The sequence below is a fragment of the Gracilinanus agilis genome, chromosome 3, assembly GCF_016433145.1.
Source record: "Gracilinanus agilis isolate LMUSP501 chromosome 3, AgileGrace, whole genome shotgun sequence".
Taxonomy (NCBI): domain Eukaryota; kingdom Metazoa; phylum Chordata; class Mammalia; order Didelphimorphia; family Didelphidae; genus Gracilinanus; species Gracilinanus agilis.
The window spans coordinates 639,398,278-639,416,488 of record NC_058132.1 but is presented as its reverse complement, the minus strand read 5'-3'; the positions used below and the strand labels follow the sequence as shown (position 1 = coordinate 639,416,488).

The 18,211-nt window shown below is 37.7% G+C and overlaps 1 protein-coding gene across 1 annotated transcript; it reads left to right on the top strand.

The window, feature by feature from the left end:
- The first annotated feature begins 308 nt into the window (after positions 1–308).
- LOC123241980 (arylacetamide deacetylase-like) lies at positions 309–5,302 on the top strand. The gene is made up of 3 exons (XM_044669474.1): positions 309–331; positions 422–593; positions 4,694–5,302. The coding sequence occupies exons 1-3, from the start codon at positions 309–311 to the stop codon at positions 5,300–5,302; spliced, it is 804 nt and encodes a 267-aa protein (XP_044525409.1).
- The last annotated feature ends 12,909 nt before the right edge of the window (positions 5,303–18,211 follow it).

Genomic DNA, 18,211 nt, shown 5'->3' with positions numbered 1-18,211 from the left:
CAAAGCTATTTCATTTCAAAAAAGCCCTGGGAGTTAGACCCTATTAACATAGCCATTTTATAGATGAGAAAACTGAGACAGACCAATGTTGAGACATTTGCCCAGGACTAAACAGCTAGGAAGTATCTACATTTGAACTCAAGTCTTCCTGATTTCAGGTGCCCTGCTCTACCCACTGCAACCCTAGGGCCTCACAAGTGCATTTTGCTGATTTCAAAGTGTTTAGGGCCCCAGGCTCAGCTTTCTATGGGCTTCTTCCACAACACACTTTACATTTTAAAATGGAAGGCAGTGGAAAATAGTTTAACATGAATTTCCCCATGGGACACTGGTATTCCCCCAACTAATCTATTCTTTTATGGAGAGATGCTTACATAGACAAAATGAGATACATGTAATCAATGTTTTGTTCTTTTTGTAGCTACAGACTTGTACCTAAATATCGCCATCCAGCTCAATTGGAAGATGTCCTCAGTGTTACCAAGTTCTTTCTACAGGATGAAATTCTGGCAAAATATGGTATCGATCCCACCAGAGTATGCATTTCAGGAGACAGCGTTGGTGCAACTGTAGCAGCAGCAGTAACTCAAATTGTAAGATGCTTTGAATTTTTAACTATTCCAGTTAGAATCACTATTTTATGTTCTATATTTTAAATAGTAATGATATAGTAGAAAGAATACTGGTCTTGGAGTCAGAAGGCTTGGATTCAAATTTCAATTCTTTTACGTTTCTGTGGCTCTCTTTGGAAAAATCAGTGGCTTTTCTGGATCTCATTGTCCATATCTGCAAAACGAGGGCAGAGGATTGGAATAGATCAGTGGATCTCAAAATGTATTTCTAGAACACCTGTGGATCATTGAGACTTTTTTTTTTCAGGGAGTCCTTAAGGACAAAATTATTTTTATAATAATATTAAGATTTTGTTATTTCTAATATGGCAAGTATTAATAAATAACACTAACCTATGCAAAAACTCTTTAGATCTTGATGGTTCTTCAATAATTTGAGGAGTATAAAGAAGTTCTGGCACTAAAATAAAAGTTTGAGAAGTGCTGTACTAGGTGAATATTTAATCCCTTCACACCCAAAATCTTAAATTCCCAAATTTCCTTCTCATATTGATTCTTTTTTTAACCATAGAACACTCTACAAATGTTTCTATGACTTCCCATTTTCTTAAATTTGCCCCCTTTAATCATAAGCATGTATATGAAAATTAACTGAAGCACTCATCATATATGGAGCTCTGAAAGTCTCCAAAAAGTCATCATTCTCTTTGATACCCTTGAAACTATTTTTCTTTACACTCACATTTCTCTAAATCTTAATATGTAAGATCTGTCTCTGTCTCTTAACATGAAACTATTCCCAATCAAATGAAACATAGTTGACAATGAAGTTTGAGTTCTCAAATGTGTACCTGAAATCTAGAGATCATTTTCTCTCCTAAAAGGTCCAAATCCCAACTGAAGGAAGGGTGTCTTCATAGTTTATATTCAAACAAAGGATTTATTTCTACTTGCATTAGGCACCAGAACAGAAACAATATCGTGCATTCTTTGATAATTAAAACCTCTTCCTTTTCACAAAAACATGTTTTCTTCTCGTTGGGGAATAGATTCTAAATGTATGAATGCTCTAAAGGAAGATGGTGTTTCTTACATTCTGATATTGTCAGAACTTCAACTGAAAGAAAGAAATCCATCACCTAGTATCTTGTGAAACTTACATCAAGATACATTTTTCCTTCTTTCTTCCTTCCATCTGTCCTTCCTCCCTTCCTTTCTATCCCTTTCTTCCTTTCTTCTTATCCCTTTTTCTTTCTATTTTAACTTCTTTCTCTTTACTTTCTTTTCTCTCTTTTTCTTTCTTTTTTCTCTGTCTTTCTCTATCTCTCTTTTTCTTTATTTTTTCTTTCTTTTTTATCATGAAACTTCATTCAAGATCCCTTCATTCTTAAGTTTCTGTCTTCTCTAATTCAGTTTATCTTACAGGCTATAAATAGTCATTGATATACCTCTGTGTAGCTGAGTGAGGTTGACCCTCAGGCTCCTGAGTAATGATACTTGCCTTTCATTCTCTTTTGCTCCCAAAGATTTCCAGATTTTTCTCTAAAAAGTGCATTTCTCAGAAAAGAACAATTTCAACCACAAGTTTAAATGAGGTTTTTAAACAAATCTCAAATTTAATTTAATCATCATAGACTAGTTATATCTAAAGAGTTACAATGGTTTGAATTAAATTTCAAATGTTTACTTTTGAAGTTTATTTAATTTTTAAAGAAGAAATGTACATATCATATATTAGACTTGGCCTAGTCTTTTTACATTCATTAAGAAGACATTCTCAGTACTGGCATTACCATCTCCCTCGAATTCCTTGGGTCTGGTTTTGAGAGTGTTTTAAGTCAAAATGAACTTTTTCTCTCTTAGAAGTAGGAAAATATTCTGAAGAGACAGTTGAGAAGTGCCTTACTCACTGACTGATTGATAAATATATATACTAATATTTACAGGTGATGGGTGATCCTGAAGTCAAAAATAAACCCAAGATGCAAGTTTTAATCTACTCAATTTTACAAATGCTTCATACAGACTTGGCATCCTAAAGGGAAAATGAACATGGTCTAATATTCTTCAAGACCCTGTTATTGAAATTAATGGCTGATTACAATTGATTAATCTTTTGAGCAGCCCTTGGAACCCTTCCAAATTTAGCCATCTCAAGTTGTCAAGTGGAATGTTCTGTTTCCTGAGAGGTTTAAAAATATACATGTTTATACCAACTAATTGGACTAGATTGGACTAAGTGACCTTTAAGGCACAGATTCTCATCCACTGTGTGTAACCAATTTTTTGAAGTTCATGGAGTCCATGTTCAGAACCTGTGTGTGTGTATCAACATCCTTAGGCTTAAACTAGTCTGACCACAAAGCCTTACTAGCAATTTTTTTCTACCACAAATCCAATAATGGTCATCCAGGCTCTGCCTTTAGACTTCTTTCTGGTGATAGAGACCCTGCTACCAGGACAGGAATCGCATTCCACTTTGGAATAGCTCTGCTTGTTAAAGAGCTTTTCCTGGCAAAACTGACCAAGAAAAAAAACTGACCATATTAAATGGATGATGCCCAATTTACCTTGCTAAGTGTTTGGGAAGAAGGCTTTGGACTGATTCTGTTAGGTCTTTCTTAGACTTGGTGCCACCACATCTCCCTTGATCAGAAACTCCCTCCTTTGAGACTGCGTCCCCATTTGGTATTCTTCAAAGCTCAGAGCCCTGGGAGGATGTCCTAAATCATTGTGTAGAAACTGGAGAAAGGCATGTGTACCCGAGGCTTGCTTTATACATCTATGGCTAATTTATTCCAATCATTCAGTGTATGTTCAAGGACTCAACATCCAAGGCCTCAGAGAATCTTGAAATTTCAGAATTGGAAGGTCATTGAGATAAGATTATATTTGAAAGGTATATGGTGTCTCCCCTCCACACCCATTACAATTGAGTTCCTGAAGGGCAAGAACCAGGTTTGTCTGGGGCTTTTAAAAAATGTTCTTTGGATCCCCAGTGTTAACACAGTGTCTGGCAAAGAGTAACTTTTTGATATATTGTTGTAGTTCCATAGCTAGTATTTTATTTAGGATTTTTGCTTCCATATTCATTAATGAAATTGGTCCATAATTTGCTTTCTCTATTTTTCTTCTTCCTGGTTTTGGCATCAGAACTACATCTGTTTTATAAAAGGAGTTTGCTAAGACACCTTTAACTCATTTAAAATTCTTTATTTAATATCAGAATTAGTTGAACTTTACATGTCTAGTAGAATTCATTTGTGAATCTATCTGGTACTGATACTTTTTTTTAGGAAATTAACATGACCTGTTCAATTTCTTTTCCTAAAATAGTTATTTAGATAGTTTATTTCCTCTTCTCATATTCTAGAGGAGTAATGGGCAAAGTATGGCCAGTGGGCGAGATGTGGCCCCTTGAAATGTTCTATCCAGCCTTATTCCTAATCTGACGAATACAATGAGTAGGATACAATACAATGGAACTTCAAAAGAGTTGCCTTAGAAACAGCCTGACAGATGAGCATTTCCTTTCCTTTGGCCCCTTCTTTAAAAAGTTTGCCCAGCACTGCTCTAGAGGGTTTCTTTTCTTTCACTAAAGTAAGTAAGCCACCATTCTAATCTTTCTGACTTCACTAGATCACTGGAATTGTGGCCTCCAAGCAGCCATGACTGATTTACTTCTGTCTTTCTGAGAAAGGTTGCCAATGACCCTGAGTAGTGATTTCTGCCTTTCACTCTCCTCTTCTCCCAGGGGCTTCCAGACAATTTCTTTTCTAAAAGTTTCCTTTCACAGAAAAGATCAATTTCTGCCACAAGTTTAAACAAGGTTTTTAAATAAATCTCAAATTTTATTATACTGGTTTAAAATAAGTTTTAAAGCTTTTATATTTAATTTTTAAAATACATGTATATTAAATGAATGTTGAAGTTAGTCTAGTCTTTTTGCATTCTTTAAGAAGACATTCTCAGTACTGATATTATCTTGGGTCTGGTTTTGAGAGTGTTCTAAGTCAAAATGAACTCTTTCTCTCTTAGAAGTATGAAAGTAATCTGAATAGGAAGTTGCAACAGGCCTGCTTCATTGACTGATTGATTAATGCATATTCTAATATTTACAGGTGATGGGTGATTCTGAAGTCAAAAATAAACCCAAGATGCAAGCTTTAATTTACCCATTTTTACAATTGCTTCATACAGACTTGCCATCCTATAGGGAAAATGAAGATGGTCTTTTTTTAACAAAACCACTGTTAATGAAATTTTTGACTGAAGCCTTTACCACTGATGAATCTATCGAGCAGGCCTTTGCAGCCAGCCAACACATACCTGCCAAATTTAACCATCTCTTCAAGTTTGTCAACTGGAGTGTTCTACTTCCTGAGAAGTTTAAAAAAAATCATCTTTATACCAACCCAACTTACGGAAGTTCCAAAATCGTAGAAAGGTTTCCAGCAATTCTGGATCACAGAGTCTCACCTTTATTGGCAAATGATTCATTATTGGGCCAACTACCATTAACTTACATCCTCACCTGTGAGCATGATATCTTAAGAGATGATGGTCTCATCTATGTTTCTCGCCTGCGCAACAATGGAGTCCAAGTTGTCCATGACCACATTGAGGATGGATTCCATACAAGTCTCATTTTCATTGTGGTTCCTTTTGATTTACGTGTTAGCTATAAGGTAGTAAATCTATACCTTAAGGGGATAAATGAGAATCTATAAAGAGTTTGCAAACATGCAATCTGCTCATTAAGAATGATTTCCTTTAAGAATTCATTTGCAAATAATGTGAAACTCAGAACGTGGTATCTAATGGAAACCATGGGGAAAGGGTTGGGGAGGGGAGGATGAGTTTCTCAGTCCAACCTAGAGAAGTCCATCTGATAGATAGTATTAGTAACCCCATGGAAACTAATTTGAGTATAAGAATGCATTTCTGGGGGGAAGCATTCAAAATTCCAAAGTAGGGTTTTAAGGAACACATCTCCCAGTACTACCTGAAGTCTCAGCTTCCTTCTCCTAACTTAAGAAGTTCTGCCCTGGAATTCTGGACTTCAGACCCAGACCTAATTTCACTACTCCCTGCCCAATTTCATGCCATCCTATTGGCTCAAATGAGAAAGGGAATATTTTAACATCACCTGCTCCTATTCTCCCCCACCAGGGGTTGACTCATTCCTTGCTTCTACCTCTCCTTTGCTCCATAAGCAGTGAGTGGCCATGGTACCTGCCAGGAAACAGAAAACATTTGCTAAATGCTCACTCTAACTATTCCTGGGAGAAGTCATAGGATCAGAGAGCAGGGGCTTCAGCAGCTGCCTGACTTCCCTTGCCTTGCACCAAGGGTGCTCATCCCAAATCTTTATTTTAAAATAAAACAATCCTAAAAGCCAACTTCCACATTCACTTTGGAAATTTCATCTTATCTAATAACTCCTCTATCCCTTCCTCATCAACACATTGATAGATAGAAACTAAATCTTGGAAAATCAAGGTTAGAACACACCATGAACAATAGAGTGAGGGCCCAATTGGGAATCCATTACCCTGGATATGCATGTCAGTCTTACACTGAATACCTCTGTGAGGGTGGTCAATATTTTACTTCTTCAGTTTTCAGTTTTTTCACCTATAAAATAAGATTTTGGACTAGATCATCTGTAAGACAAGAAATCTGAACATCTTTGTGTTCATAGCCCTCTTTGGGCAGTCTGATGAAGCCCATGAACCCATTCCCAGAATCAGATTTTCAAATGCAGAAAACAAATGCAAAGGATTACAAGGAAACCAATTATAATGATCTACAGTTACCAATTTTTTTAAGTTCATGGAGCCCACATTCAAAATCTGCATGACAATGCCCTCATAGTTGAACCAGTCCAACCACTCACCTAACTAGGAATATCCTCTACAACATATCCAATAACAGTCATCCAGTCTCTGCATTAAGACTTCTGATGATATATATATAATCCAGATTGCATTGCTTGTCAGCAAGAAGGAAGAAGGGAGGAAGACAATATAGATCATATAACTTCAGAAAACATATATGGGAATTTGTCATTAAAATAAAAAATCCAAATAAAAAAAAAAAGATTTCTGAAGATAGGAGTGGCTAGGTAGCACAATGAATGAAGCACCAGACCTGGAGTCAGGATGATCTGGGTTCAAATCTAACCTCAGACACTTCCTAATTGTGTGACCTTAGCAAGTCATTTAATCCTGTTTACCTATCCTTTGCACTTCTATGTTAGAGTTGTTACCTAGGCAAAAAGTAAGAGTTTTTAAAAAAAAGACTTCTGGTGATAGAGACCTAGTTCTCAGGAGAGGATACTCATTCCACTTTGGAATAGTTCTACTTGTTAGAGAGCTTTTCCTGACAAAATTGACAAGGTGTTATGTGAAATGGATGAGGGCTAGCATCAAACAATTTACCTGACTAAATGTTTGGGGAGATAAGATGAAAGAGTGTTCCATCCCAAAATAATGTAGGACAGTAGGAAAGTTCCAACTCTTTGGGACAAGAGAGGAATGCAATCCAGTCCTCTTGGCACTCAGGGGAAACATCAGTGGAAGAAGCAGTCTAGGTCCTTCTGTACCTGATGTGGGGCAGTGTTGTGAGGGTTTATTTAGCAATTTATGTAGCATTAGTGTTGGACCTAGCAGGAAGGGTTGGAGGATTTCAAGATGGAATGAAGGAGCAGGAAGTAGGGATTGTGCTCTGAGAGGGACTCCATTAGTGGTTGGCACAAACTGTTGCTAGCCCTGGGAGATCTCAGAGTTAAGGAAACCCTGCATCCAGATTCCCTGGGATCCTGAGTGGTGGAGGCTTTCAGCAAGTGGATAAGACCTGCAGAGCTGTACCAAGTGGAGAAGGGGTTTGGGATCTAGTGGACAGCATCTCAAGCACACTCTCTCTACCTGGGTACCTTGGACCACCATGGCTCTTGGCATCCTTGGATAACTGTGAGCCCCAAAGCCACCCTCAGGCCCTTTAGCTGTGGTGGCCAAACCTGGCTGGAACCAGGTTTGAAGCAGCCTTCCCAGTGACTCCACTACTGCCCCTTTGGGCCCTGCCTGGCTTAGGTCATTAGATTAGAGTAGTCAAGTCCTCCCCTTGCCCCTGTGGTTTGCCCTTTAGGTTTTCAAGTGCAGAATCCCCTATCCCATCCTTTATTTAGTTACCCTCAATTAAACTGTTAAAAACCCTTATCTTTGCTTGCTGGTTCCATAGACACTGGCCTAGGGTGAGCTGGGTGATCATTGGCCTAAATGCCATTCCTGACAGTTAACAACAGCTTGGCAGTGAACCCTGGTCTCCCTATCCTGGTTGGTCCTGTCTCTCCTTCAACCCAGTGTGGACCCACAAACCATTTAGGTCACATTTTAACATCCCTGGTGTTATGATTAAAAATGATAAAGACTGATATTATAAGAGAAATTAATAGTTTAATTGCTATGGCCATGTTGGTAAAATATATATGCCCATGTCTGACTATCTTTTAAATTTACCGCCAGTGCCCATTGTGTCTCTCTCGTATGCCAGCCAGCCCACTCAGGTAACCAAGAGGCCGCCCTCCGAATTTAAGCTGCCCTATACGTTTGGGGACGTCTCTGATGTCCCCATGTCCAAAAAACAGAAACCCATTGGATCAGGGGGAATGTAGTCTCAAAGTCCTCATGTGTCCACATGAAGTTTGTAAGATACTTTTAAATGGCACCTCCCTGAATTCCACACACACATTTCCCCCAGAGATCCAGAAAAAAAAAAAAAAAGTTTGGCCCTTCTTCTTCACTGGATCTGTAAACATAGTCAACTTCTAAATTTCAGGAATTTGAGAGATAAAAGAAATGGATAAAACTAGCCACATTGACAAAAAACCAATTTGGGGGCAGTCCCCTATTGGCATGATAGTGTACATTCAAAGCAAATGCATTCAACTCATTCAACTCCCCATAGTTCAAATCAACTGCACCCAAAGTTCGAATTTGATTTTATGGTCCAGTGAAGGGTCTTCAGGCATCTTCATGGTGCCTTCACCAAACAGGTTAGTCGTCTGGATTCTGGGGAGATGGCAAAATCCTTATCCTGAAATTACTCTCAAAAGAATTTATACTTTACATTATAGATTATAAAATATGCATTTCCTTCTAAGAATTATACATTTCCCCTTGAAATTATGCCTAAAAGAGTCAAATATACATATATTTTTACATTATAAAATTTTTAAAAACTTAACACTCATCCCCGTGAGGAAAATTCTAAACACACATTTCTCTCCTGAAAAGGGTACCTCAGGTCAGCTAAGGATGCATGGCTGTGTCACAGGGGTTGTATGAAATCAATTGGCAAAAGAAATAATAAAAAAAAGAATAAAATTCAAATAAAAGGAGAAAAAATTAACTTGTGAATGAAATGTAAGATGTGCAAAAAATGTAGGGAAAATAAACTTATAACAGGCCTTTGAATCAAGGCCCAATTAAACTGGTTTAAGCAGTTTGCAAATACCCATTCAGGGCCAGGACTATAAAAAATTGCCGTTCTCTCTATATATAAGAGAAATAAGGGGAACGTCTCTCTCTGGTCTGATTTGCCTTCAACTTCTCAGGGAATGAGCCAATAAATAACCAATCTTAGGTGCTTTACTAGGAATCTAAGTTAAAGGGGATCCTTGTCCTCTAAAATGTTAGAAAAGACTGGAACTCCAAAACCCAAACCCCAGTTTCAAGCCCTTCAGTACTGGCATAAAACTTTTGCAATCCATTATCTGTATGGCCTTTTTGCCTGGGCAGATTCTCAGTCAGTCTCCATGACCATGTGGCTCTTGTTAGCACTTGTCCTGGAATCAGACAGAGAGGCATTAAATCACAATCCCATAGTCTCAGGCTCTTCAGGTATGCATCATTATAGCAAATATATACTTGCATTAAGCTTATAACACTGTAAAATCAAAAAAAGGATAAATAATTATTATATATGTACTTTCTACGCTACGAAAACCGGAAGACAACGTAGCCAGACAAGCATTGAGCTGGAACCCTTCAGGGAGGAGGAAAGTTGGAAGACCAAAACAGACCTGGCAAAGATCTGCCGAAAATGAAACAAAAACAGTCGGAATGACATGGGCCCAGCTGGGGGAAGTTGCCCAGAACAGAGTCCGATGGCGTGAGATGGTAGTGGCCCTATGCTCCTAAGGAGTCAACAGGAATAATAATAATAAATAATAATAATATGTACTTATAAGATGAGAAAAAGGAAAAATCAATTGCTCTAATTAAATAAAAGAATGTTTTAAATATATAGATATAGCTTAGAACTAGTGAAATGTTTATTTATCCAAAAATGAGATTCATTTTCTGTGAGTGTAAATGGGTTTTACAAAATAGCAGATTCACAATGCACATTCAAATAGAGTACCATATGTAAAAAAATCATATACTTGTTACAAATTTTAAAACTTGGCAAATATAGTTTCTCAACAAACTCTGTTACTGCCTCCATATCAAAATCTGATATTAAAAAAAACCTTCTGGTCTAAATTATCCTCAGGAATTCTAGATCCTTCTGATAGAAATATACAGGAGCTCTCTTGGCTTCCTGTTTTAAAAAAAAAATCCCAGGTAGGTAATTTTCATGCTTCTACCCATTTAAGGCAACAATTTTTTATAATAAAATATATAAAAGCTTATCCTTTAAGACAACAATTCTTTAAAATAAATATATAAAAACCTTATCATTTATACAGAAAGGACTAGGATCTAAAGTAAATTTAAAAGACCTCTCATAAAATTACAATTTAAATCTCAAGGCAGGCATCAAACTCTCAAAGGTTGTACACAATTACCAAGATAGACATGTGCTCCTATAAGATGTTCATAGATGGTACATATAACAGCATTGTTTTGATACAGTAAAAAAACTTAAATAGATTAGGAAATACAATATAAATACCAGATAACAAGCTATACAGTCAAAAAACCTCTTCTACCGGTTCTAAGAGATTTTTTTTATTATTTGGGAGTTATAATAAAATCATAAAAAGAATTAATCTAGCAGCTAAAAACTTCATTAGCTTAAAATGATTCAGTTCAACAGGAAAATCAACAAAAAATGACAAATTAATTTCCAAAACCAATCAGCAAAATACAGTAAGATACAGAGTCTCTTTAAAACATAAATAAAACTCATTCTGTTCTGAGGTTTAAAAGTCTACCCCTGGTTCAATTTAAGGTTCTTCTGACTGAGCACTGCTGAGCTTAAGGGGTTTTAAAGTTCAAAGTTCTAAGCAGGTATGGAGTGAATTCCTCCCCCTGAGTTTCAGTTTAATAATCGCAAGAAAGTTTGAATAGGCCATGTGGTCCAATATTAGGGTAAACTCTAGTTACAAGTGGAGGCGTGGGGTAGGGGCTAGAGAAAAGCTTAGGTCAGTTTTTAGAAAATCCCATGTGTAGAGATTGTGGGCAGGGGTTGGGGGGGTGCCTAGATCAGGCTTTAGAGAAAACATGTGGAGGGCTAGAATGGATTAAAAGCATCTTTCCAGTTTAAGGCCATTACCAAGAGAGTAGGGGTAATACTTTACAAATCTTTAGAGGCAGAGGCTGCAGCAGTCTCCGAAGATTGCAGCAAGTCTGGGCAGGGTGGTAGTGAAAGCAGCAGCCAGATGGGAGTCACTCCTCAGAAATCTCAGGAGACAGAAGACAGGATCAGCAGTCTGCTCTGGTGGGCTTGGGATTTGGCAGAGATCAGGAGAAGCAGGAAGGGAGGCCAGGTCAGGAGTCAGGAAGATCAGCAGCAGAGGCACTGGGGCACTGGGGCAGCCCCATGTGGGGTTAAGCTGCTCTGACCCTCCAAGGTGGGTCGGGCTCAACTGGCTGGCAGGCAAAAATATGGCAAGCAAAGCCACTCTCCTTTTTTAAAAAATTGCTCAAAAGAGCTGAGCAAGAGGGCCAAAAAGAAAGCATGGCTTTTAAGATGACTCTAAATGCTCTCGTTAGGCTATCTGGAAAACTGAGAATTCGAAATCCAAACTTCGTGTGGTTGCCATTAATGTTACGATTAAAAATGATAAAGACTGATATTATAAGAGAAATTAATAGTTTAATTGCTGTGGCCATGTTGGTAAAATATATATGCCCGTGCCTGACTATCTTTTAAATTTACCACCAGTGCCATTGTGTCTCTCTAGTACTCCAGCCAGCCCACTCAGGTAACCAAGAGGCCATCCCCAGGCTGCCCTCCAAATTTAAACAGCCCTATACGTTTGGAGACGTCTCTGATGTCCCCATGTCCAAAAAACAGAAACCCATTGGATCACGAGGAATGTAGTCTCAAAGTCCCCATGTGTCTACAGAGAAGTTTGTAAGATACTTTTAAATGGCACCTCCCCGAATCCCAAACACACACTGGTACCCCATCTTTTACAGTTTGTCACTCCCAGATGGCTGGGTAAAAGAGACAGACAGAAAGTATACTCGGGCTGCTAGAACCACACAGGAAGTCAGAGGGGATTTGAATATTTTGTGAGGGAGCTCAGCCATTGGATGTGAGCTGAAAGTTCTCAACCAGTGGTGAGCTGCTCAGAGCTACTTAGCACCCACCCCAGGTCATTCAGAAAATCTCTGTGGGAAGTCAAAATACTATTAGACCTGGAGTAGCCCCAGAGAAAGGGATTTTTCCCATTTTTTGTGAGTTTTGTTCTCTGTTGTGTTTAATTGTATTTAATTGTTGGTAATTGTACTTGTGATTGTTTTATTAGTTCTTATTAGTCAGGAATTGTGGCTAATAATAACACTGATTTTGTGTACAGCTGATCGGTTTGGGGAATAATGGGAATACTGTTATTTGAAGATTGGATTGATTGTGTCCTTTTGATACTGTGGCAATCAGTTTTGGCTCTCCCTTACCTGTGGTTCAAAATCATACCCAGGTATTTTAGAGGGGTGATGGATTTTGAAATAGCACAACCTATTTTAACCATTAATATCCTGGATTTGTTTTCACATATGCCTATCCTGATCCTTACTGGTTATTTTGTGTCTAAGTTAAGGTGGGTGTTCTTCCATATTATGTATTATTTTAACATCATAGTGACCTGGTGTTTTAGGGATTCTGAGACTAAGCAAATGTTAAGATTATTGCAGATCAAACTAAATAATTTGGAATTTTACATCCTGAATGGTGGTGTTTCTGGTCAACCTCTTGGTCTTCCTAATACTGACAATATGGCTGAATTTACACAAATGGGCATTATTGGCAAAAGTGTTACATCTAAGGCTGAGTTGGAACAGCAGGCACAAAGCAAGGGTGAAAAACCTATTAATCTTTTTCCCCTTCACGATCTTCCTATTGTATGTGATGATGGCATTTTCCATGTGAAACAACATAGAAGGTTTAGATCAGAGGATGTGGAAAATTTGAAGACAAAGATCCCAAATTTCCACGATGATTCTAGGAAGTTTGTTAAGATCTTTAAGGCATTTGTAAAAGCCCATGACCCAGACTTTGAATATTGCTGGTATGTGTTGAGGGATATCTTGTCGCATCATGATAGGGCCAAGTTTGTTCAAGAGACCAGGAACACAAAAGGAATGACACCATGGCCAGTAGCCTGGGAGGAACTGGACCTCAATTCAGTTCCAATACACCGAATGTTAAAACAGGCAAGAAAATCACTAATAAAAATCATGGAGAAAAATTCACGCCGTCCAAACTCATAGTCTAAATTTGAGAAAATCAGGCAGACAATACAAGAGACCCCAGCAACATTTCTTGATAGAATAATTGAGGCAGCCGAGACGTATTTAAATATGAATGTATTGGAGGATACCACCGTGGAACATGTAAAAAGAATATTTGTTAGGAATTCTGTTCCCCAGGTTAAGAAGTTCTTTACAGATAATTACCCTGGTTGGGAACTTTTGAGCTTGGATGAGTTAAAACAAAAAGCCAGATATGTGTTCACACAGGAGAAAAATAGGGGAAGTGATGAAAAAGATACCATAATTGAAAGCCTTAGGAAGCAGTTAAGGGAGGCAAATTCTAGAGTCAATGAGAAGGAGATAAATGAAATTAAGGCAGTGGCAGCATTAAGGGCAGCAGAGAAGAATAATAATGCTAATACTTATAAGACCAGTGGTAGTACATACACAAGGAATCAGAGGCAACAATCCTGCTATGTTTGTGGCCATATTGGACATTTTGCAAGGAATTGTAGATACAGAAAGAGATCATGTGGGCAGAGATACAACAATAATAACAATGGATTTAATCAGTTTGATAATAAATATGGATACTGGGGAAATAACTGGAATAATTGTTTTAATCATGGAAATGGCCAACAAAATGTGTTCCAATGCCAGAATGCATGCTGTCAAGGTGCTCAAGCTCTTAATTTGGCAAAGATGCAGGATTACATACAAACAGGAGCTAGGCAGAAGTTTAGCCATGTTGTACAGGGGAATGTTAATAATGGTAACATGAATGGAGGGACAGCTTCATTATAAAGGTGTACCCGGAGTTCAGAAGTGATTGGTCAAGGTAATGGGGCTAAAGTGAATGTTGATGAAATTGTATGTGTTAAAGATAATGATGATGTAATGAAATTTAATTTAATTTAAATGGAATCAATGATACTTTAATCAATGAGAATGATAATTTGATGAGAATTAATAATAATTTGAATGGTGTTAATGTTAAATTATCTGAATTAACTGCTGGTAATGGTGTAAATAGTACTTTAACCAATGTTAATGGTAATTTACCCACTGGTAGTAGTAATTTAACTAGTGTTGTTAATAATTTGATTAAAATTGATGATGGTTTATATGGTGTTGATAATAAATTGATTAGTGTTGTAAATAATGGTGAGAAAAAGAGAAGTAGTGTTGTAAATCATGTTAGAAGTTCTAGTTAGTGTGGAATTAAGAAGAATAATGGAAATTGTGATTTGATTAAGGATAATTTGATTGTAAATAAGAACAATTATACCAGAATAGAGGTGAAAAGGACCAATGGTTTAAAATCCTGGGGAAATTCTGTAATTCGAGATGATGTTAACTTGGATGGACAGGAAATAGCTGAGCTTTGTTCTGATGTTACTGTTTTAGATCCCGTGTTGGAAACTTTCCAACATCTGTGAATGATTTTGACCACAAGTCCCAATAGTACTGAACCATACGTGTCTGTGACTATTGGAGACCAGATTTATGACCTTCCTGTTGAGACCAGCGTGAGTAAATCAGTTTTGCAAAGCTTTCCTGAGAATTGTAGAGCTGTTGGGATAATCGATGTTGTTGGTGCTACAGGTGTGACTAAGAAAGTAGCTAAATTGCAACCAAAAATGGTAACCCTAGGACCACTTTCGGTAGAACATGCATTTTTGTGTGTTCCAGAATGTCCAATGAATCTTTTGGGAAGGGATCTATTGTATAAATTACAGGCTACTATCCAATGTACTGAATCTGGTGATATTTCTTTGCATCTCCCAGAGGAATCTTGGAAAGCCTTTCCATTGCTTTTCTTGGATTCCAGCAGTACAGAGAATGACTTAGGTAGTATCTATCCAATACCTGAGGATATACCTAAGGACGTGCGGTCAAAATCATTCACAGATGTTGGGTTGCTAAAATCAGTGACTCCAGTCAGGGTGAGGACAAAGGAAGGACCAATTCCTTGTGTGCCTCAATATCCCTTGACAAAGGAGGCAATAGATGGTATTCATCTGATTATTGAGTCCCTTATCCAACAAGGGATAATAATACCATGCTTTTCTGATTACAATACACTGATTTTGCCTATAAAGAAGCCAAAACCAGATGAAAATGGCCGACCTCTTTACCGATTTATTCAAATGATTATGTCATTAAGACACATCCTGTTGTTCCAAGTCCAGCTGCTATAATTTCTTCCATTCCAAGTCAGGCTAGATATTTCACCGTGGTAGATTTATGTTCTGCATTTTTCTTGATACCAATTCACAACGATTCTCAAAAGATCTTTGCTTTCACCTGGGAGAAGACCTAGGAGACGTGGACTAGTCTCCCACAAGGGTATACCGACTCACCTTCTCAGTTCTCTCAGATTCTAAATCAAGATCTAAAAACTATTAAATTTAAGGAGAGTAAATTGGTGCATTTTGTGGATGATAGTCTTCTGGCATCCCCAAATGCAAAGGCATGTCTTAGGGATAGCAAGATTCTTTTGATTGAATTGTATAAACGAGGACATAAAATCTCCAAAGCAAAATTACAATTCTTTTTGCCCCAGGTGCAATATCTCAGATTTGTGTTGTCAGAGGGTTCCAGAAGTATTACACAAAAGAGAATAGCTGACATACAGAAATTGAGTGCAATTAAAACCAAGAAACTACTTAGAGCTATTCTTGAAACTACTGGTTTCTGTAGACAATGGATTCCTGGATATAGTGAGATCGCTAAGTGTTGAACAGATCTGACCAGGAATACAGAACCAGAACCTCTGAAACTAAAGCCTGAACATCGATTAGTCTTGGATAAAAAAAGAAAAAAAGAAGCCATTCTATCTGCACATGCGTTAGGAATCCCAAACTATGAGAAACCTTTTTGGCTGTTTGTCAACGAAACAAAAGGTATAGCTTCTGGTGTGTTGACACAGACTCTGGGACAAGGTTATCATCCAATTGTGTATTACAGTTGTCAATTAGATCCAATAGCTGTGGGGACAGTACCCTGTCTAAGGGGGGTAGCAGCAGCAGCTGTGTTAGTCCATAAGTCAGCTGATCTAGTTTTGGGATGTCCTTTAACTGTCTATTGTTCACATCAGATAGAAGCACTAATGAGGAAGTTTCATACTCAAGCTAATAGCTAAGTATGAAATTATTCTCTTAGGTAGTGAGAACATCCAGTTGAAGAGATGTAGCATACTTAATCCAGCTACTCTTCTTCCAGATTTGCCTGAGAATGGTGAGCTATTGCATGAATGTGTTGAGGTAGTGGATCTTGTGGATATGCCTAGGATGGATTTAAAAGACACTCCACTCAAAAATCCAGACTGGGTGTTATAAATGGATGGATCATCATATTTATGTAATGGAATCAGATGTACTGGTGCTACAGTTGTCACACAATTTGAGACACTGTGGTATGGCCCATTACCTAGTTATCTTAGTGCTCAGGGTGTGAAATTGGTGGCATTGAAGCAAGCATGTCTTCTAGCTGAAGGTAAAAGTGTAAATATTTACACGGACCCTCAATATGCATTTTCTGTTTGCCATGCAACAGGAACAATCTGGAAACAACAAGGTTTTATTACTGCATTGGGAACCAATAGCTCATGCAGGAATAATAACTGAGTTGTTGGAAGCAATCCAAAAGCCAAAACAGCTGGCAGTAATTCATTGTCAGAGTCATACTCATGGTAGAGATTCAGTCTCTAAAGGAAATCACAGAGCTGATATCACTGTGAAGTATGCGGCCCAGAATGTTCCAATTTATGTAATGAATTTAACATCTATTGATTCTGATGATCTAGAGAAAGCTTATGTAGACTCAGATATCCAGAAATGGAAGGATAAATTTGGAGCTAGGAAAGAACATGGGACATGGATTGCTGATACAGGAAGGTCATGGTTACCAAAAGACTTGTATACCTATTTGTGTCAAGCCATTCACACAAAAGGTCATTTTGGTACGCAAGCTGTTGTGGATTCCATCAGGAGACAATGGGTTGCTCCTGGAATAAGTACTGTTGCAAATAAGATCTGTAATAGCTGTCCAGTCTGCCAAAAGTTCAATCAAAGTGCATTCAGAAAGAAAGGTTAGGCCTTTAGCATATTGTCCATTTGAGAGTTTACAGATTGATTATATCTGTATGCCTAAAGCTGGAAGATACAAGTATTGTCTTGTGATAGTCGATAGACTAACTAAATGGCCTGGAGCTTTTCCATCAAATACCAATACAGCTAGTTTTGTGGTGAAAGTGTTACTCAAGGAAATTGTGCCTAGATTTGGTGTACCTTTAAACATAGATTTAGATAAGGGATCTCATTTCACTCAGGATATCCTTAGAAGAGTCTATGAGAATCTAGGAATAACACCTAAATATCATGTTCCTTATCACCCACAAAGTTCAGGTCAAGTGGAGCATATGAATAGGGAACTCAAGACTATAGTTGGGAAACTCTATGCCGAAACTCATCTTAAATGGCCAGATTATTCCTCCCATAGCTTTGTTTTACCTACGTACGAGACCAAGAGCAGATCTGCATATATCATTGTATGAGATGCTCTTTGGACATACTCCACTACAAGCAAAAACTTGTAAGGCTGTTTATGCATCACTCTTAGGAGGTGATTGCCAAATTGCTTCATATTTAAGTGCTTTACAGCAGAGGCTAAGAGAATTACAAGATATGGGAGTATTAATTCAATCTGGTCCATTGGATTATTCTCTTCATAATTTTCAACTAGTGATATGATCTATGTTAAAAATTTTGCCAAAACATCGGCAAAAGAACAAAATTGGGTAGGTCCTTATGCAATTATATTAGTTTCACCATATTCTGTGAAAGTTTTAGGTAGATTCATGGTATCATGGTTCTCATGTTAAATTAGAGAAGAAGAAGAAGAAGAAGAAGAAGAAGAAGAAGAAGAAGA